This window comes from Eriocheir sinensis, chromosome 38 (genome assembly GCF_024679095.1).
Source record: "Eriocheir sinensis breed Jianghai 21 chromosome 38, ASM2467909v1, whole genome shotgun sequence".
Taxonomy (NCBI): Eukaryota; Metazoa; Arthropoda; class Malacostraca; order Decapoda; family Varunidae; genus Eriocheir; species Eriocheir sinensis.
In genome coordinates, this window is record NC_066546.1 from 13,588,710 (window position 1) to 13,607,031 (window position 18,322).

General features: G+C 40.4%; 1 protein-coding gene and 1 long non-coding RNA gene across 3 annotated transcripts in view; one reads left to right on the forward strand and one right to left on the reverse strand.

Moving 5' to 3' along the window:
• The window catches only part of LOC127008692 (PAX3- and PAX7-binding protein 1-like), a 24,803-nt gene continuing 6,481 nt past the window's right edge, over positions 1-18,322 (forward strand). Inside the window, exons 1-12 of one of the 2 annotated variants that reach the window (XM_050881015.1) lie at positions 2-254; positions 1,896-2,074; positions 3,566-3,728; positions 4,291-4,390; positions 4,675-4,820; positions 5,045-5,124; positions 6,875-7,107; positions 9,824-10,013; positions 12,331-12,454; positions 14,264-14,437; positions 17,153-17,321; positions 17,958-18,154. In XM_050881015.1, the coding sequence (XP_050736972.1) occupies positions 50-254; positions 1,896-2,074; positions 3,566-3,728; positions 4,291-4,390; positions 4,675-4,820; positions 5,045-5,124; positions 6,875-7,107; positions 9,824-10,013; positions 12,331-12,454; positions 14,264-14,437; positions 17,153-17,321; positions 17,958-18,154 (1,960 nt within the window). In that variant the 5' untranslated portion in view covers positions 2-49. Of the gene's footprint in view, positions 255-1,895; positions 2,075-3,565; positions 3,729-4,290; positions 4,391-4,674; positions 4,821-5,044; positions 5,125-6,874; positions 7,108-9,823; positions 10,014-12,330; positions 12,455-14,263; positions 14,438-17,152; positions 17,322-17,957; positions 18,155-18,322 lie in introns of those variants that run through there. The other variant, XM_050881016.1, reaches the window with a different exon arrangement.
• Positions 18,004-18,322, reverse strand: part of LOC127008693 (uncharacterized) — a 26,811-nt gene continuing 26,492 nt past the window's right edge. Inside the window, exon 5 of the long non-coding RNA XR_007761254.1 lies at positions 18,004-18,147. This is a non-coding gene — a long non-coding RNA (uncharacterized LOC127008693). The remainder of the gene's footprint in view (positions 18,148-18,322) is intronic.

Below are 18,322 nucleotides of genomic sequence, written 5' to 3' on the forward strand. Positions count from 1 at the left end.
GGGAGGCCAAGACCCAGACCACGTCCAATGGTGGAGGGGGCTACACAACATGTTCAAGAAACGCAAAAATCTGAATATTCGGCAGCGGCGCCTGAGCGAGGAGGAGCCCGCGGCGGAGGGCGAGGCGGCGGGGACCAACAGCAACGATGACAGCAACTCCAACCTGCCGCCGGCCGGGAAGAAGGAGAAAAAGAAGGCCAAAGAGAAGGAGCCCAAGAAGCAGTCCATCCTGAGCTTCGAGGACGAGCTGGAGGGTGAGCTGCCTGCCGTGTGTTGTGGCTGTGGTGCCGAGGGTGGTGCTGTGGTGCTGCGGGGCGGGGCGGGGCGGCCAGGGGGGGCTGGAGGGGGGCCGAGGGTGAGCTGTGGTGGGTACGTTTCGGTGGGCAGTCTCCTCATCGTACCTGTCTTCCGGTGAGTCTGGTGTGTCGTGGTGACAGGTGTCAGCCACCAGTACCACCGCCAGAGGAAGGCCCGGCAGGGAGTTACCTCACCTGCTGTGTGGGGCTGGGCAGGGTCAGTATGTCAGAACTGATATACTACCTAGGGCGCTATACACCCATCTTACAGCGGACACCTTGGTGCGCGTACATCACACTTTTGTATTGCTTTGCTGTTGTAAAGCACTCAGTTGTGAAATATTTTTTTATTCGGTGATTAAAATTTAGGGGGTCGATGGGGGTGAAGCCCCCCCGTAAGAGTTGGGGGGGTTGAGGGGGCCAAGCTCTCTCCATTAAGGGTTAAGTTTTGAATTCATTTGTTAGATTTCACAATTTTTGATACTTGTTTGTAACCTGTTTTGTTGTGCGTAGCTGGCATGTCGGCGGTGACTGGTGAGATCTGGCAACTCAGATCAAGATATGGTGTGGTACCAGTGGTAAGATTAGGTGTAGAAAGCAATTTGTATCAGAATTAAGTAATTTGCTGCTGCAACTTTCATCTGTGAGGACAAAGCCCTTTTTCTCTGGTAGATTTCAGTGTGTTTTGTATTGACCTTTTACTTGTTTTATCTCAAATCATTAGTCTCTGAGAGTTGGGAGCAGGGAGTGAAACAAAAGTTAGTGGTTCCCGACAGAAACAGTTAGCCGACTCTTTCAAAACATACAGAAACCTCCAGGAAAAATAGTTTTGGTGCCAATATGAGAGGTTTACTTCGGGAATTTTACTGTATTTTTGAGGTTGGGACTATTAGGCCATATTATTTTTGGTAAAAAGATACTTTTATACATTAGGGTAGCATTGGAATACATTAGGTCGTCCTTAGGAAGTACATTAGGGTAAAAAGACGTGCCTCCAGATATGTATCTGAAAAATGGATTGACAGAGGGCCGCTTTCACAGTCACCTTTGTTTGTTTTGATCGTTACCAATGGCGGCGATCGCTGCTATAGTATTTCCACGTGAAACTGGCCGATGGGGTAGTGGCTGCTGCAGAGGAACCGAGAGGTGTTGAGAGTGTGTGGTAAGGTGGGATGCGAGGCTAACCCCAAAGCCGCCACCACCCCATTGGCCGGTTTCACGTGGAAATACTATAGCTCTGATCGCCACTCATTGGTAATGATCAAAACAAACAGAAGTGACTGTGAACGTGGCCCATAGTCATCAAAGGCATATGAGAATGTCCTTGAGAGAATATCTTACTGATTAGCCCTTGAGAACATTCTGATAAAAACTGACTGAATGATAAATGAAATGAAGATAAATATATGTAGACTGACTAAATTGCTTAGGATAATGATGGACTAGAATGTGCAATGAGAGAAGAGATAGGAGCAAGATAGATCTTCAGAAACACATCTAATGGGTTTTCTAATAAATCTAATTTGTAAAGTATATTCATTATTGAGATAAGGCACCAGGTATGTCTGTTTTCTGACCATGTGATATCTCCTTTTTCAGCTGATGATGGCATCATGTTTCAAGAAAAGAAGTCTAGCCTCAGTTACAAGCTGAGGAAGGAGATGAAAAAGGAGAGGAAGGAGAAGAGAAGAGAGGAGAAGGAAAAGCAGAGACAGGCAGAGGGGAAGGACAAGTTCAGAGAGAAGGACAAGAATGGGGGCCCCACAGTGTCTGAATTGGTAGGGCCAGATAACCATTGCTGCAGAGCCAGGTGTGCTGGCTGGCTAGGCTCAGGTGTTTTTGTGCTATGTTGGGTGGAGGCAGCATGGAAATGATTGGTGATTGATGATTTATACTGTCTTGAGTGTGTGTGTCAGTGATTGATTGATGTGGCCATTAGACTTTTTGGGGTAATTTTAATTTTTTTGTTGATCATAACTGTTCTCTGAGACAGTTTTAGCTTTTCTCAATGATCAAAACTCAGGTGCCTGAAATTGTCTATTGGCAGAGAACAACATTAAACCTGGAGCTGCATATGTTTCTTTCTTTATTATTTTTTTACAGTTGTCATATGCAGTTACTAGTGAGCCCCACACTGACATCCAACCTTCCATTTTATTTTTGTTTTTTTTATTAATTTAGCCTTGTTCCTAGATTTAATATGTTTAAACAATTCCTGGTTCCAGCAAATCATTCTTTAATGTTCAGACTTGGAACCCACACCTACCTTTACTATATGATGAGGTGTAGTGCTTTAAATTTTCCTAATCATACATTTTTATGGATTTAAGTCTGACGAACAAGGTATCCTACAGTTTCTGTCAAGTATTTATTGTTTATTTTTGTGTACACTGTCTGGGAATCGCTTTTATGCCATCTGATTCCTTTAAAGTAATATTATTATTGCTTGACATGGAACACTAAAGTGTCTTCATTGCTAGCCAAATATAAAGATTCAGTAAGTGAAACTCATGGAATGAACAAAAATTATGCTAACAGAAAAGTTACCAAAATCAGTGTAAGTCTCACCATACAGTTTTAATGGTAAAGATGCACTTACATAAAGCAAGTGACATCCATGAGGTACAGAACACCACAGGGGGCGTATATTTCCTGCAAGAATGCCAAAATGATACTATTGATAAAGTTGATTTTATACTTTAAAACTTTAGAAACGTGGTCTGGCACAGAAAACATTTTTGGAGAGTAAGCTGAACTGGCGAGAATCATGGAAGAAATCCAACAAATGCCTTTACATGAATGATATTAAGGGTGGGTTGGATTTCCATCAGTGGAAAATAAATTGAACTTAAATATCTAATATACTTTCAAAATCTATTATATTATTATATGGCACATGAAAAAGACTAACAAAAATATAACTTGTGTGATTATTTATGTCTTGAATAAAATTAGTAGTACACCACATATATTTTTGTGGGCCAAAACAGTCCAGTATGGGGGATGTATGTTGGGTTGCTGAACACTTTCGTTGCCAGATGTTTCACTGCTCCTAGTAGCCACATCAGGTGGGCACCTCACCAGCAGTATTTTTTTTGTCTTGATAATTTTTTGTATTTGCACTGAATTGAAATCAAGAAGAAATCAATTTTTATGATTACAATGAACTGTGTGGCTAGAATGCCAGGGAATAAAACAATTTGTTCATTATAGTTTGTGTAGAGTATGCGATAGTCAGGCCTGCACCATTACCACCAAACTTTCCTCAGGATGAGCTGGGGATCCGCATTGTAAATGGTCGTGAGGCAGAGAGCATCGGTGCTGAGCCGGGCGACTCAGACTCTGAGGAAGACACACCGGGCCAACACAAGTTCCGGCCAAAAGGAGCCAAAACATCCCAGTCTCTTGACCCTTGGAAGAAGATATTGCAGAGTAAGACAATGGTTGTCTCTTATTCTTTCTCTCATTTCCATGGTTTTAGTCATTCCCATATAATCTGCTCTTCATAATAAGAATGGGTAAATGGTATATTTCTCAATAATAACTCCTGACCATGGACAACCTCCGGAAACTTCTCAAGTGATTGACCATCATAGAAGAGATTTTTATTTTCTTAGTTTGTACAGTTTTCCTTCACATGCTTATAGCCTCCTTATTCCAAGCACTTCACCACCATGGGGATGTTCTGGGCTGGGCGTTGTGTCTGCTGCAGGAACACCTCATAATCTCACCTTCGGGCTCCTGTCAATGATCCAACAAAATTTGCTTTGATTTTCTCTTAGTATTTTTCCCTCTACTCTTCATCTACCCTAATATGACTTCCACTATTCCCCATTCTTTTCCTAAAGCATAAGAGTAAGACAACTACTACTACTGGTACTAATGATCATAATAACAAGTGAATGGTCAATTAGCAGTAGCATTTCTTAAGCCTTTCTTGAGCCTTAACCTTGGCTGTGCAGGATTCAAGTTGATAATGACGGTGTTTCCCCAGGTGGACAGATCCCTGATGCCAACATGATCCACGCTATCCGCAAACAAAGGCAGCAGGCCAGGGAGCAGGGTGACATGATTCCCATTGATGACACCGTTAGGTGAGTTGGATCTTCATTGTCTACTTTATTTGTACAACAGACCATATGATTTATTTATTTTATTTATTTATTTATTTATTTATTTTTTGTTCATGAGAACCGTGATGGCTATTTAGCATCATCAGTTATGTTTTGAAGGGTATCATGATATCTGAACAGTGTCAAGGACTACACATATTCTTTACATAGTTTTAACTATCCTTATATGATAAGTAAGAAAAAGTTGTGTGTTGATATGTAGGCAATAATTTATCTTCCTTCAATAAATATATAATAATCGTCAGGGTGGAGGAAAGCAAGGGCCGGTTGGTGCGAGACGACGACAATGATCGCAGCGATGATGAGGAAGGGGAGTCCCGCATGGACTTCTCGGTGAACCATCAGGCAAGAGACAGACAGCAGCGTCGAGAGGCCTTTATTGCCGCACAAGGTAGACACATCATTTTGGTTTGAACAACATATCTCTGCATACATCATGAAAGATTATTTTTCTGGCAGCCTCTCATGCCTTCCTAGTTTTAGTAATTAGTAAAAAGTACAATTTTTATCTCCATCATTCACTTTAAATGACTTTATTATGTTGGTTAGGGTCCACTGCTGTGCATTAATATTTGCAGGTATTGATTCATTTCAGTTAACATTGTTTTCTTTTAGATGATGATGGCACGGACAACAGTGACCACGAGCGTGAGTGGGAGAAACAACAGTTGCTGAAGGCTGGGGCAAGTACGAAGGTGAGTGCAGCGCCACGAGAGATGCTCATGACCTTCTGTAGCCTCCCAATTATTTAAACTATTATAGGAAAGAAGATGGGGAAAGAAGAATAACTACTGTGGAAAAAAAAAAAACTTAAAATAATCTATCGGAAAAGAACACGACTAGGAAGGCATGAATATAGAATGGATGGTGAGGTAAATAATTGCACGAGTATTGCACGTCTAATTAGGGTGACCTGTGGAGTGGCAGATGTGGTTTAGTTATCCAGAGGGAGCATGGGGGAGATGGAGAGTTCATATGAGCAAGCTATGTGTTGTATGATCCAGGGAAAGAACTAGGGATGTACCGATGTATCGGTATCGGTGGTATCGGCACATTTTGAGAGTATTGGTATCGGCTGATTTTCTGCCGATACTACCAATACTTGAAGGAGTTTTGTACGTCGCATGTCACTTGTTGCAAATAATTTTGTTCAACAGAAATTGGATTTTCTAATTTGTTGAAAAAATATTAGAAAAGTGTAATTATCCAGTATCATGATAATACGTAGTTTGGAATTTCCTGTGATTTAATTTTCATCACTTTAAACGATAAGATTCATATTACTTTGAATACAAATATATAATACTTGGTATACAGTACAGCCTTTGGCACCACGGACGCGTTCAATACAGGTTTAGTAGCTTTGGTGCGGGATTGGCGGAACCCCTTCACTCACCTCATTTGCCTGCCTCATTCAGTCAGACGGCAATGGGGCACGCTGCCAGGGCTGCCTAAATGTATGGCAATTAAGGTAAAGCTAACCTTGCTGAGTCAACTAGACCTCACGAGACGCCTCCTCCCTCGCCCCTTGTTGAAACTCATGGGGGTGGGTGTTAACACTTGGGTTAACCATGCACTGCTGCCTCGCCGCGCTGCATAGGGTTAATATGCGCTTCCATGGTGCAGTGGTCAGCACGTCTGGCTACGGATCTATGGATACCTTTTTTCAGGCCACCACTGGTTACTTTCTTTTTTCTTTCCTTCTGTGGTGGAAAAACGAGTAGTGCTTTCTTTTTTTCCTTAACGTTTGATATTGCCTTTTAGCTGCTGGAATCGTTCTATAAAAAAAATTAATGCACAGGTATCGGTATCGGTCAAATAATGGGGTATTGGTATCCGTCAAATAATGGGGTATCGGTATCGGTATTGGTATCCGTCAAATAATGGGGTATCGGTATCGGTATTGGTATCCGTCAAATAATGGGGTATCGGTATCGGTCAAAATTTTGGTATCGGTACATCCCTAGTCAAAGAACCCTTTGTCTTGGAAGAGTGTATGAGTATGTGACATGTAGAAGGGAAGGAGAGAGTAAGAGAATAGTGTATGGAAGGACAGTGTATTTGTTAAGATTTATCTATATTGCTATCTCTGACACCCTGTCCCCTCATAGGAACTTCCCCAAGGCTGTAGCACCAGCAAAAATGGCTTAAATTTTGCACTCCCTTTCTGCCCTTTAAATCCCTTGCTTGCTGGGTCTTTCCACTATTCATCCACTATTCATAATTTCATTGATGGTCTCCCCCAGATATACCCTCTCCTTCAATTTCACCCTCATGCAATCTCTTAGTCCATAGTAGAATGATTGTTCTTTCATATTTATATATGAAAAATTTTCTGCTAATCTGTTTATTTTAACTTAGGCATTTTAATAAACAAAGCAATTGAGAAAGCATTAGGATTGTCAAACCTATTCACTGTGTCTTGAGTGTTCTGTATCTTGACAGGTGGCTGGCTGTGAGGGTGAGGGAAACCAGGACAGTCAGACAGACCCCAGTGCCAGCAGCCACTTCACTGCCCCTGTAGACAATGGTGCATTGGCGGTGGCTGGAGCCGGCAGCATTGTTCAGCCAGAGCCTCGGCTGTGGGGCCAAGAGAGCCTCATTCCTGCATCCTCATCTGCACTGCCACGGCCCTCCAACTACCAGGCGGAGGGCATCATCAAGCGCCTCCAGGACAGGTAGCCAACACCCGAGGTGGAGGCGGTGGTGCTCACCCCGCCCCCGGCCAGACTCGGCCTCCTGCCCCACGTTTTTGTTCTCGGGTTGAGCCGAGAAAGAGTGCTGGTCACTTAACCTGGGCCCGAAGTGTTTCCAGGCCTGGCTTTCCAGTTGTGTAGTGTTGGTGGTGCTGGCCAGACCATGTGTGTGTGTGTGTGTGTGTGTGTGTGTGTGTGTCATTCACCATGATCTGATCATGTGTGCTGGCCTAGCGATTGCCAGTCGGTACCCTCCCCGAATGAGCTTTGAGCTCAGATGATGGATATTTTGATACGATTGGAACCTCACATCACATCTACACCCACCTGCAAGGCGCGACACAATCCCTGATTGACGCCTGGTACTCATTCACTATTGGGCTGATGGGGACATGGATAAAGGAGCCTACCCATCAATCTCCACCATGCCTGGGAATCGAACCTGGGACCTCTTGGTTATGAGCTGAGCGTGCTAACCACTACACTGCAAAGGACTGAACTGAGTGTGTGTGTGTGTGTGTGTGTGTGTGTGTGTGTTACAATTATTTGCTATTGGGACAGAGAATCTGGTTTCATCTGGTCATTCATGTTTTCTAAAAGTTTCTAAGACTAAGTTCCTTAGCAAAAGTTAATTATGTGACAGTCCAACTGTTACAAAACAGATTAAATCAAAAGGAGTATAAAGTACAGTAATAGAACACCGTCTACAATTTTTTTGAATAGAGAATTACCAAACACCAAAAGGTAATGGCTGAAATTTGTGTCTGTAGGTGAAAGGAAGGCGGTACTTTCAGAGATAATGAGGCAAGATATTTGAGGCAATTGGTGTTATGTGGTCTTTTGGGTTGTGTGCTGAGTTTGGGGTGAACATAAGAGGAAGTAAGTTGACTAAAACAAAAGTAATCATCCAATAGTCTAAAATGACTGCAATTAATACAATCTCACATGATCTCACACAGACATCTTAAGTTTATCATATGCAGCCTATATGATCAGCATGCTGACACTCATGCTGCATGATAACAGTAGGGCTCGGGTGTGTGTGTCACAGGTGAAGGAAAAGGGAGGAATACAGATGTCGTATATTTTCCGTAGTACGGCTACTTCTGTTAAGGGTAATAGCAAGATATTTGTTCTTCAAAAGTATAAGAATTTCATATTATTATTATTAGAGAACTAAGTTATGTTGCTGCTGGTGTTATTATTATTAGGGAGGATGACTTCTGTAATCTGTATCCATCCCTGGCTTCTTTTCAGTTGAGGGGAAAGAATTACAATTTAAAATTTAGTCTCAAAAGATGCCTTTATTGTTGATGAAGGCAGCATCAGGCAGGGAGTCAGCTGGCTGTTTTTATATATTAGTAGTGTCCCTGTGGCATAGTGGTCAGCATGCCTGGCCTTGCTTGTGTACCTGGAGTGTCACCAGATAGTCCACACACCAGTTAATTCTCCTTGCAGACTGATTGATTGAAGGTACCTGATAAAAACATTGGATGATATAGTGATCCTAATTGTCAACATAAGACAATGTCACTTACCATTACTTTCTACGGGCTTGAAAGACAAAATTTTTCTCATGGCACAGTTCAGCTCTGTATTGCTTTTTACAGTGGTACACTCCATAGCAGATTTACAGACTTGAAAATTACACTTATGAATGATGTCCACGTGGTTGTTGCTGTTGCCACATGAGGCAGCACCTGCTTGATGAGTAGGCACTGTGTTCTGTCACATGTAAAGAATCCCTCTTCAACACGCACAGGCAATTATTGCACAATGAGTATAAAGGTGACTTCCATCTTAATGCAAATGCGGTTATTTTAAGTGGTTAGAATCTAACTTGGTTTATTGATTTTAGCACCACTTAATGAGTTACATCTTCCCATAACACTGAAACACTAGATATAGTTATGTTTCCTGGATGTAGAGTTGTTGATATGAAAAAGCTCTTGTTCTTGATGTCTGTAAGCCCACTAAAGGAGCTCTGAATTTGAGCCAGTCACTGACGATACATTTCCCAGTATCCTGTTCCAAAATAATGGCTGCCATATTTGCCTATTTTGTACCCTTCACTACAGTTTCACATGCAGCACAGGTTATGTGTCTTGTAGCAGTGCTAACTCCTCACACACAGTTGTCTATTTTATTACTTAACCCTTTGACCAGTATGTTAAACAATTTTATTTATTTTTTACTACAGTAGAAGTTCTTGTTTTCTGTAAAGAATAGTTATTAGCTAATGCCTTGGTACATTTACTGAAATTAGTGAAATATACTGCAGCTCTGGCATATACAAAAGCTAGGTACAAATATTAATAAAAACGGACAGCTGAACCTCCCCCCCCCCTCACCCATTGGTATTTTTAGAGTGATATTTTGTAAATGGCCGACAACATGATCGCTGGAATACTCTTACAACCTGGAAAGGGTTCCTTAGTCTGTTTAGTTCAGTTGGGTTATTTGAGTAGTCCTCCCCAATGAAAATTCCATAAAGGCTAAAATTCATTCTTAATCATTCTTAATACTGGATTAAAGGCATGTCCTACACAGTTATCCCTCCCCTGGCCACACTTTCACAGAGGCTATACCTCCTGTCCTGGTCACCAGCTGCCGTGTGCCATTGGTCTGTAGGGCGGGACAGTCAGCCTATGAGCCAATGTTACGTCCCGGGTCTTCCCTTTTTTGTCACCCTGTACAGTCGCACCAGCCTGGAGGAGGTGTACCGGCGGCACCGGAAGGAGGCGGACACGGTGGAAGATGATCTTGTGGTCTGCAAGTGTACCATCTCTCTGTGCAGCAAGGAGGAGCAGCCGCTGACCAGCATCTTCCAGTTCTATCAAGATATCCGTGGGTATGTCACTGACTTAAGAGACTGTCTGAATGAAAAGGTGGGTTCACATGCAACCTTGCAGTATTACTCTATGGAAAGTTGGGGGGTGGGGGTCTATTGGAAAGGGGAAGCTGTGGGCAAATTGAAACATAATATTAACATTATTTTGATCAATGTGTGGGAAAGAGGAACTGCAAGTTGTGCAAGTTTTAGTAGAAACTTGTCTTGATATAGGTTGAGTTGCTGCACCGATGAATGTTGAGTATCATGTGGCATTATGGATGGTAAGTTGTGCTGGCTGTTGGTCATCAATAGAGAATAAGCAAGAGTAAAGATTCATTATAAGTCTCTCAGAATCATAGCAGTAAGGTTTGAAGGCACATAACTTTTGTACTATACTACTAATATGCAAGACATCGTGGTCTGGGTAGCAATAGTTGAATAGTGTAAAATTCAATGGAGTGTTATTTCCTTCTGCAAATATATATGGTTTCTTCTTTCCTTAGGCATTTTTTGCCTATATTCTTTCGGATTTTTTTTATATAAGATTGACTACTGTCAAGGCAGCCTGTGTTGCTGAGAAAACCTGATTGCACATAAACCATGTTATTCATGGCAAGAGTAACTTTTTAACTTAATTTCTTGGTCAGCCATTTTCTTATGCTTAGTTTATGATTAAGCAACAAGATTCTGCAAAAGGAATTTTTAAAGAAAGGCAGCATCTCCAGGTAGGTTACATTAAGTAATAGAATGTAAGGACATGTTGGTTGTGTGAAGTGTAGTATTGTCTCAAATCCCCATTGTACTTCCTCCTTTTTAAGATGACACCAAGTGCAATTTTAAATATAAAGAGTATTTATTAATACACAGAAGTTCACCTTTTTAACAGTTTTGATGATTCTCTGTGATTAATGACATTCATCTATCCAGAGGTGAGAGCCAGGCATAGTTTGAAAATGTGGGCTATTATACTTACCATATTGATGTGTGTTTGGTGACAAGAAGAGGGTTGTACTTCACTGAATCTGTAAAAATGTTTGTATCACAGATTGTGGCAAGAAATTGTACTATGGTAGGGTTGATACCTGTAAACAGAAGCACTTCATCATCATTATCGTCTGCCTGTGGCATTCCCCTGCAGGCCACGGCCTTTCCCAACCAATTCCATTTGTTTGTCTCTCGTGCCTTTAGTTTCCAGTTTCTGCATAAATGTTCTAATACATACTTAATTTCATCACACCATCTGCTAAAACCCCTTTCCTTGGGTCTTTTTATATCTGTTATTTATCAGTCTGTCACTCCTTTTACCCATCTGTTGTCTTCTCTCCTACATAATTAAAAACTTGTTTGCTAATCTTATGTGACCTACAATTGTCAAACCTCTAAACTTTGTAAGTGGTGGAGTTCAAGGGTGGGTCCCATTTCTTCCTTTAAGTACTGCTGTATTCTAAGATTTTACTTCATTATTAGTCAGTCTGATGTTGGTATTTCTTAGAATTTTTAGGCTAAGTCAGTTTAACTAGTTAACCATTGACACAAAAATAGACAGTCATTACAGCATGTTCTTAGTAATTGGATGGCAAAAAATTCTAGGACAACTGTTGTTATATTAAATTATCATATACATTATTTCCAGTTAGGGAAATAATATATTTGACTGAGGAATCTTGGATAAAAGTACAAGAAAAGGAATTATGTGCTGATGCATTTGATTGGTAGGTGAAAATGAGGCGTCGGGTGGAGAAGGGGCGTGAGGCATTGTCAGTTTTCTAGTCTATTCTGGGAAAGACATGCCAGGCTACACCTCCCAGGAAGAACAAGTAACAAGTTGCAAGGGAAAAGGGACCTTGTATTCAGTGTACTGAGGGCCGTTTTTCCCTTGCAACTTTTTTCTTGTTCTTCCTGGGATGTGTAGCCTGCCTCTCCCAGTGCAAACTAGAAAAAAATGACTGTCCCTTATGCCCCTTCTCCTCCAGACGCCTCAAATGTTTTTTGGAGTGTTTTTTATTGGCTTAAATTTAGATGTGATATACTGTACCTCCACTGGTCATTAGGAACTGCCAAAATTCATTATGCCAATCATGTCAATTAAAATATTCAGAATGTGTACACAGGCCTAGGTGAAAGTAATCAGTCAGTATCTCAGGTTGCCAAGTGATAGAAAGTACTTTTTATTAGTAGTAAAATAAATAAAAAATTGTGATGAGTGAACCCTTAGACTCCAGAACTGTGAGCTCATGTTAGAAGCACCATCCTTATAGTTTATGACCTTCCCATACTACATTAAAGGACTTTTGTAAGAAGTTAATCCATAAGGGGGATGTAGAATGCCACAATAGTCAGAGGCCCAGCTAATGGGGTACATCTTTCGGCAGGTCCCAGAGATAAGCAGCCTTGAGGAGCAGGTATATGCACTGTACCGGCAGCGAGCACAGAAGATGGTCCAGCGGCGGCGGCAGGATGTCAAGGATCAGAATGATGAATTTTCCCCCTTTGCTGGTAGGTCTCCATGTGCAGTGGAATGATTCCCTCCTTTCTGCAGTGGCTGTGGGTCATTAATATTTTACTTGATATTTGAATTCAGCAACTTGATAATTGTCAAGAGCATATTTATGTTAAGTGTAGGTTACTGATCAGTGAATGTGAAAGTTTAAATATGCGCATGAAGTTTCTCTAGGGTTGTAATATAAAGAAAGATCTTCATGTCTGTGGTTGCAAGTTTTATTTGTCACAAATGTTAGTGTAATATAAGCCATTGTAATTTTTGGCATTCAAGATAAACTTTTTTGAAATAATGCTTTGTGCCCTACACAGTGGAGGCATGACTTGAGGTTAAGTACATGCCATATGCATTCCCATAGATTAAAAGTTCAGGCAACTTCAGAATAAATATACAATGGTATATCAGATAATTTCATCTAACAAAGAGAACTCTGCCTGGGTGATATGATGTCAAGCTCCTTGTTAACATGATCATGCTCAGATGGGAATGGTGCTTATTCAGCCTTAAATCACATTGTACTATGTACTCCATGAATAGGAGAAGGTGTCTATCTATATACAGTGAAAGCATGAGGATACGGAAGTTACAGATATGATCTGGCAGCCCCCCACCCCACCCCCCAGCTGTTTCCAGGCAGGCTTCAGAAACTTTCCCTGTTTTTTCCTCAACATATTTCATTCAAAATTTTGGATGCATCCTATTGCCAGTTCATCTTATATGATAATAATACTTATCTTGCCACCAGCTGTTCTTATTCCATAACTCAAGTAAGCAACTATTGTGTACTTATATATTTTAGTCATACTCAGTGTTCCATCATTTGAAATTGCTATCACAGGCTCTCACCAATAAGTACTTTTCATAACAACGTTTTTTACTGTAACTTAGATAATTAGTCAGTTTTATAATGATGTTTTGAATCTTTTGAATTTTGAATAAGATTTGTCAGGAAACATCTTAAGTGCATCAAGGATATTGTTTGTTGGTTCAATCTTGCAGGTTTTATATTCTTGATGAAATCTCGTGCTATGCTGACCTGTGTCATCTTCACCTCTATAACCTATGACTGCTTAGGCTAGTAATTAGTGATGGCCTCCATGTTTTGACTGGGCGAGCCAGAGGAGGTGACAGAGGGGATGATCTGCTGCCTGAATGGCCAGAAACTTTTTAGTGAATGAGAAAAGAAAATTAAAATTTAAGAAACAATGTCATTAAAAGTATTATGCCTACTTGGTCAAGGAGAAAGAAAAGGTTCATCCTGAGAGGATACTGAACTGTTGGGAGTCTACAGTGTAAAGTATTTAAAAGGTCCTTTGGGGAGAATGAGAACAATATTGCACTGGCTAAGAAATACTTTGTAAGTGATGGAAATGCAAGGTTTACTACAAATGAAAAGTGAATGGGGAAATTTCTTGGAGTGGTGGCACCAATAAATCTTTTTCATATTTATTCCATTGTCACACAAATAACATTCTTTGCTAACGATGGTGTTTTCAGGTACTTATAAAAGTCATTGGTAAGAGCCTTCTGCATATTAATCTTTGAGTTTGTGTAGGTAATTTTGACACTGCTAAAGAGTTCACTCACTAATTGTTATATTCAGAAAATTTACTAATATATTGTAGATGTTGGAAAAAAAAAAAAAAAATCATCAGCTAAGTTATACAGATATCAAAATATTTTTTTAGTAAATAATAATATGTAATTTGAATAATTAATCTCTTGATAAATACATTATTCCAACTAACTAATATAAATGCATTTCAAGTCACTCTGGCATGATGTAAAGCTAATAGTTATACCAGGCAAGGGAGCAATGGGAGATGAGTACCGGACAAGACGTGCAGCAGAGAGGGAAGGCCGGAGGACCCGCAGGAGAAGAGAGCGAGAAAAAAGAGGCGATTCAAACCATCATGATGGAATGTCGACAGATGACGAGGAGTCTCAGTCAGAGATCCAGCTAATGCAGAGTGACCTAGGTGGGTTTCAATATTCATCCATATAAATTGGACAAACTCCATTTTTCCCATAGCAGTTAATATATGTTTTGATCTGGCTTTACATTTAGATTTGAAATTATACAGGTAGTCCTCATAATGCACATGCTTTGGGTATTGTTGGTATACTACTGTGATGTTGAAACTTCCTAAAAATGGTGGTCAGGGGCATATAAATTATCTCTAGCTTCCTTTAGAACACAAGACAATATGATCTAAAATTAGTGATTTAATATCCTCAAGTTTATCTATCTCTTCAGTAACAGTTTTAGTTATACTATTTGCATCACATAGCATCTCCATTCCCTCCTTATTGACTATCTGATCGGCCTGCGCCATAACAGGCTGACCACCAGGCCCCACCAAGAAAGCCTACTGGCACCAATGGTGAAAAAAAAAGAATGTATGCCCCTGAGTAAATACTGACAGGAAGTAATATTTGTTCAAAGGTATGATTGTGTTTGTTACCGAGTGGGTACTCATCCAGCTCTAAATTACCCAGTTCTGTGTCTTTTGTTAGTTGTAAAAAAACTGTCTTGTACAGCTGTAAAAAAAACATGAGGTCCTCTTACAATTGTTATCTTATTTTTCATTGCTCTTCAGAACTAGTAAAGTTTTTTTCAGTCTCTTATTATTGCGGGATATGGGGCCCCACTCTAGATCAATTTTTAAGTAAAAAAGAAACTACAACAGATAAAGGAGCATATGTATAATGCTTGTTATCAACCATACTGTAGTCAGACCACTGTAACTTACCTGGGATGGTGACATTTGTCTATAGTTGTCATGTTGAGGTTTTCTTTCATCATCATCATCATCATCATCATTTCATTGACGCCTCCTTGGAGCTCCCACCAGGGGATGGCCACGGCAGAAGAGCTTCCAACTTTCTCTATCCAGACACTCCCTCCTTGCCTGCTGAAAGTTTCTCAAAGATTTTCCCCCTCTCCCTAACGAACTCTTGCACCCTATCCCTCCATTTCACTGGAGGTCGTCATCTAGCATTCCCTCCCTCTATCACTCACATACACCCTTGTGGTCATCTTACTCTCCTCCATTCGCTCCATGTGGCCAAACCACTTTAAAGTCTGTCGCTTCACTTCTTCCACCACTCCACACTTCTTCCCTTCACCTCCGTGACACATTCCAAAACGCTTGTACACACTTTCATTACTCATTCCATCCATTCTACTCACACCACAAGCACTCCTCAAATAACTCATTTCCACTGCCTGCACTCTTGACCTCTGACTTTCATTCCAGGCCCATGTTTCACTTGCATATGGGAGGGTTGGTACTATTATTGTATTTCTCAAATCCCTCTTTACCTCCATGCTCACACTTCTGCCATTCATGATTCGTCCCAAAGACCCTACCACCCTTCTTCCTTGCGATGCCCTTTCTCTTATCCCTCCCTCCGTACCACCATGCTTACACATAACTGATCCAAGGTATTTATGGCCGTAGTATTAATCTCTCCCGTTTCCATCCCATCCCTTTTCCTTGGCTGTGACCCGCAGTTTTAAGCGTCCCTGGGGGGTTGGGGTTGATTAACACTACCTGGAGAGAGAGCGGATGGGGTCGAAAAAGTGTTGACTCTGCGGGGTGCGAGGCAGGACATCTTTAGGTTCCCCTTCGTATATTTCATGAATAAATAATATTCTATTTGTTATTATAGAAGAAAATATATTGAAAAGTATCAGAATATTTCTATAACTGATATTGTATCGCAAACTTTGCTGAAGTTAATATATTTTTTTTAGCTTGTAAAGACTCTTGTTTCCATTTGAGTGTAAACGTACAGTTATTCCTGAAGATTTCTTTATAATTGCCCCAAAAATGGCAAAAGACGGCAGATAGATGACTAAATATGGCATGATTATAGTAATACTTAACATATGCCATAAAAAAGGGCATTTCTTGGTGACCACCTTGATTTAAGACAAAAATGCCACCAATGACACGACCTGGCAACCCCTATGTGGCTGCCCCATGGCTGGCCAGGTGTGTGTGACCAGTCATGGATACCAACCTGTCTCAAATTAACTTACCCGTGTTACCTGTTATTTACGTGTAGATCAACAACGCTATTGTTTTGTTTTATGATATATAATGTTTATGAATACAATGGCGTGCGAAAAATGCATTATTTATCTCATTTTCTGTAATTATTGGTTTGAAAGTGCTGCCAACATTATTATGACCTGCGGGTTGGTCTTGTCTGGCCCACCGGGGACGGGGAGGGGATGTGGCGGTTTACACATACCCCAGACCTGCGTATGGGGATGGGGACGGAAAGGGAATGGGGAAGATTAATACTACGGCCGTTAAACTCATTGACCTCCAGTTCTTCACCATTCAAAATTATTTTGCATTCTTTTTCACATTCAATTCCCACTCTATATGGGCATACAAAATCTACAACCTCACTTCTTCTTCGCTCACAAACCATCACTTTACTTTTGTTGACCTTTACTTTCAGCTTTCTCCTTTTACAGACACTATCAAAAACACTGACCAAATTTTGTAGGTCACTTTCATTTTCTGCAATGAGCACCGTGTCATCAGCAAACAGTACCCACTTCCTTCCCTCATCGAACATTTTTACTCCAACTTCCCCCTTCATTTCTCTAATAACACCATCCATATAAATATTGAATAACCATGGTAACATGACACACTGGCGTCATTCCACAGAGCACATAGCTGCTGAAGCTCGCAAGATTTTTGAGGATGTAGAGGATGATTTTTCACAACTGAAGCGCATCATGACCAAGTTTGAAGAATGGAAGGCCAAGGATGGTCCAACATATTCTGATGCTTATGTCTCCTACAACCTCCCAAAGATATTTGCCCCATATATAAGGTAAAACTTCTCAACATTAATCTATTTAGATATAAAGACAGTAGAATAGTGTTAGAAGGTATCTTAACATGTAAGTTAGATAATAAAGAATATATGATGGGGGTGAAAATTTTTAAAATATTTTTGACAACTTTATTAATTTATTTATCACAAGTTGGGTGCACCATTTCCATTGTGGCTTGGGATGACTTTTATTCCACACCATTCTGGTTCACTAGCATGACCTTGAAGAGGATCAAGTTCAATTTGCAATATGGCTTATTGGCTTATCAGAAACTTACGGTGCACGAGAGGGTTAATGATAAGCAAAAGGTTTAAAAACATATAATGTTATTCTCTTAATTTTACTTGCCCTAATTATTTTTTTACCCACTGAGCTTTGAAACTTGTGTTATAGTTGTAAAATTACTGCTTAGTCTACGGTAATGGTGTCAACATAATATGCGTAACTTATGTAAGAAAAGAGCTAAGTAAATAAATGTGAATATTTTCTGAAGTTAGACAAGGGTTTTAAGCGACTAAGATGTCAGACACCCCACCACCAACAGTCAATCACCAGCGTCCTTACTTACCTGGCTAGGAGCCAGGGACTCGGCTTAAGTGAATGTACTATAATAAGTCAAATCATTTTGGCAGACTCCAAATGTTGCTGTGGAACCCATTAATGAAGGACAGCGAGAGTGTGGAGGTTGAACGCATGAAGTGGTTCAACTTGTTACTTCTGTATGGAACTGGTGATGCTCCTGATGACGACCCACGTCACCTAAGAGAGGATTCCGATCGCAAGCTGATGTCACATTTAGTGGAGAAAATTGTTTTGGTGAAGCTGAAAGGTAACAAAGTAATTTTTAATATAGACTTCCCTTGAAATCTTTAGTTCAACAATTATAAATATGAATTAGAGTATTTATTTATTTATTATTATTTATTTTTTTTCAACTTGACAAGTATAGATTTTTGTCTATAATTGCAAATTTAAAATAAGTCAGTTTGTGTAATAG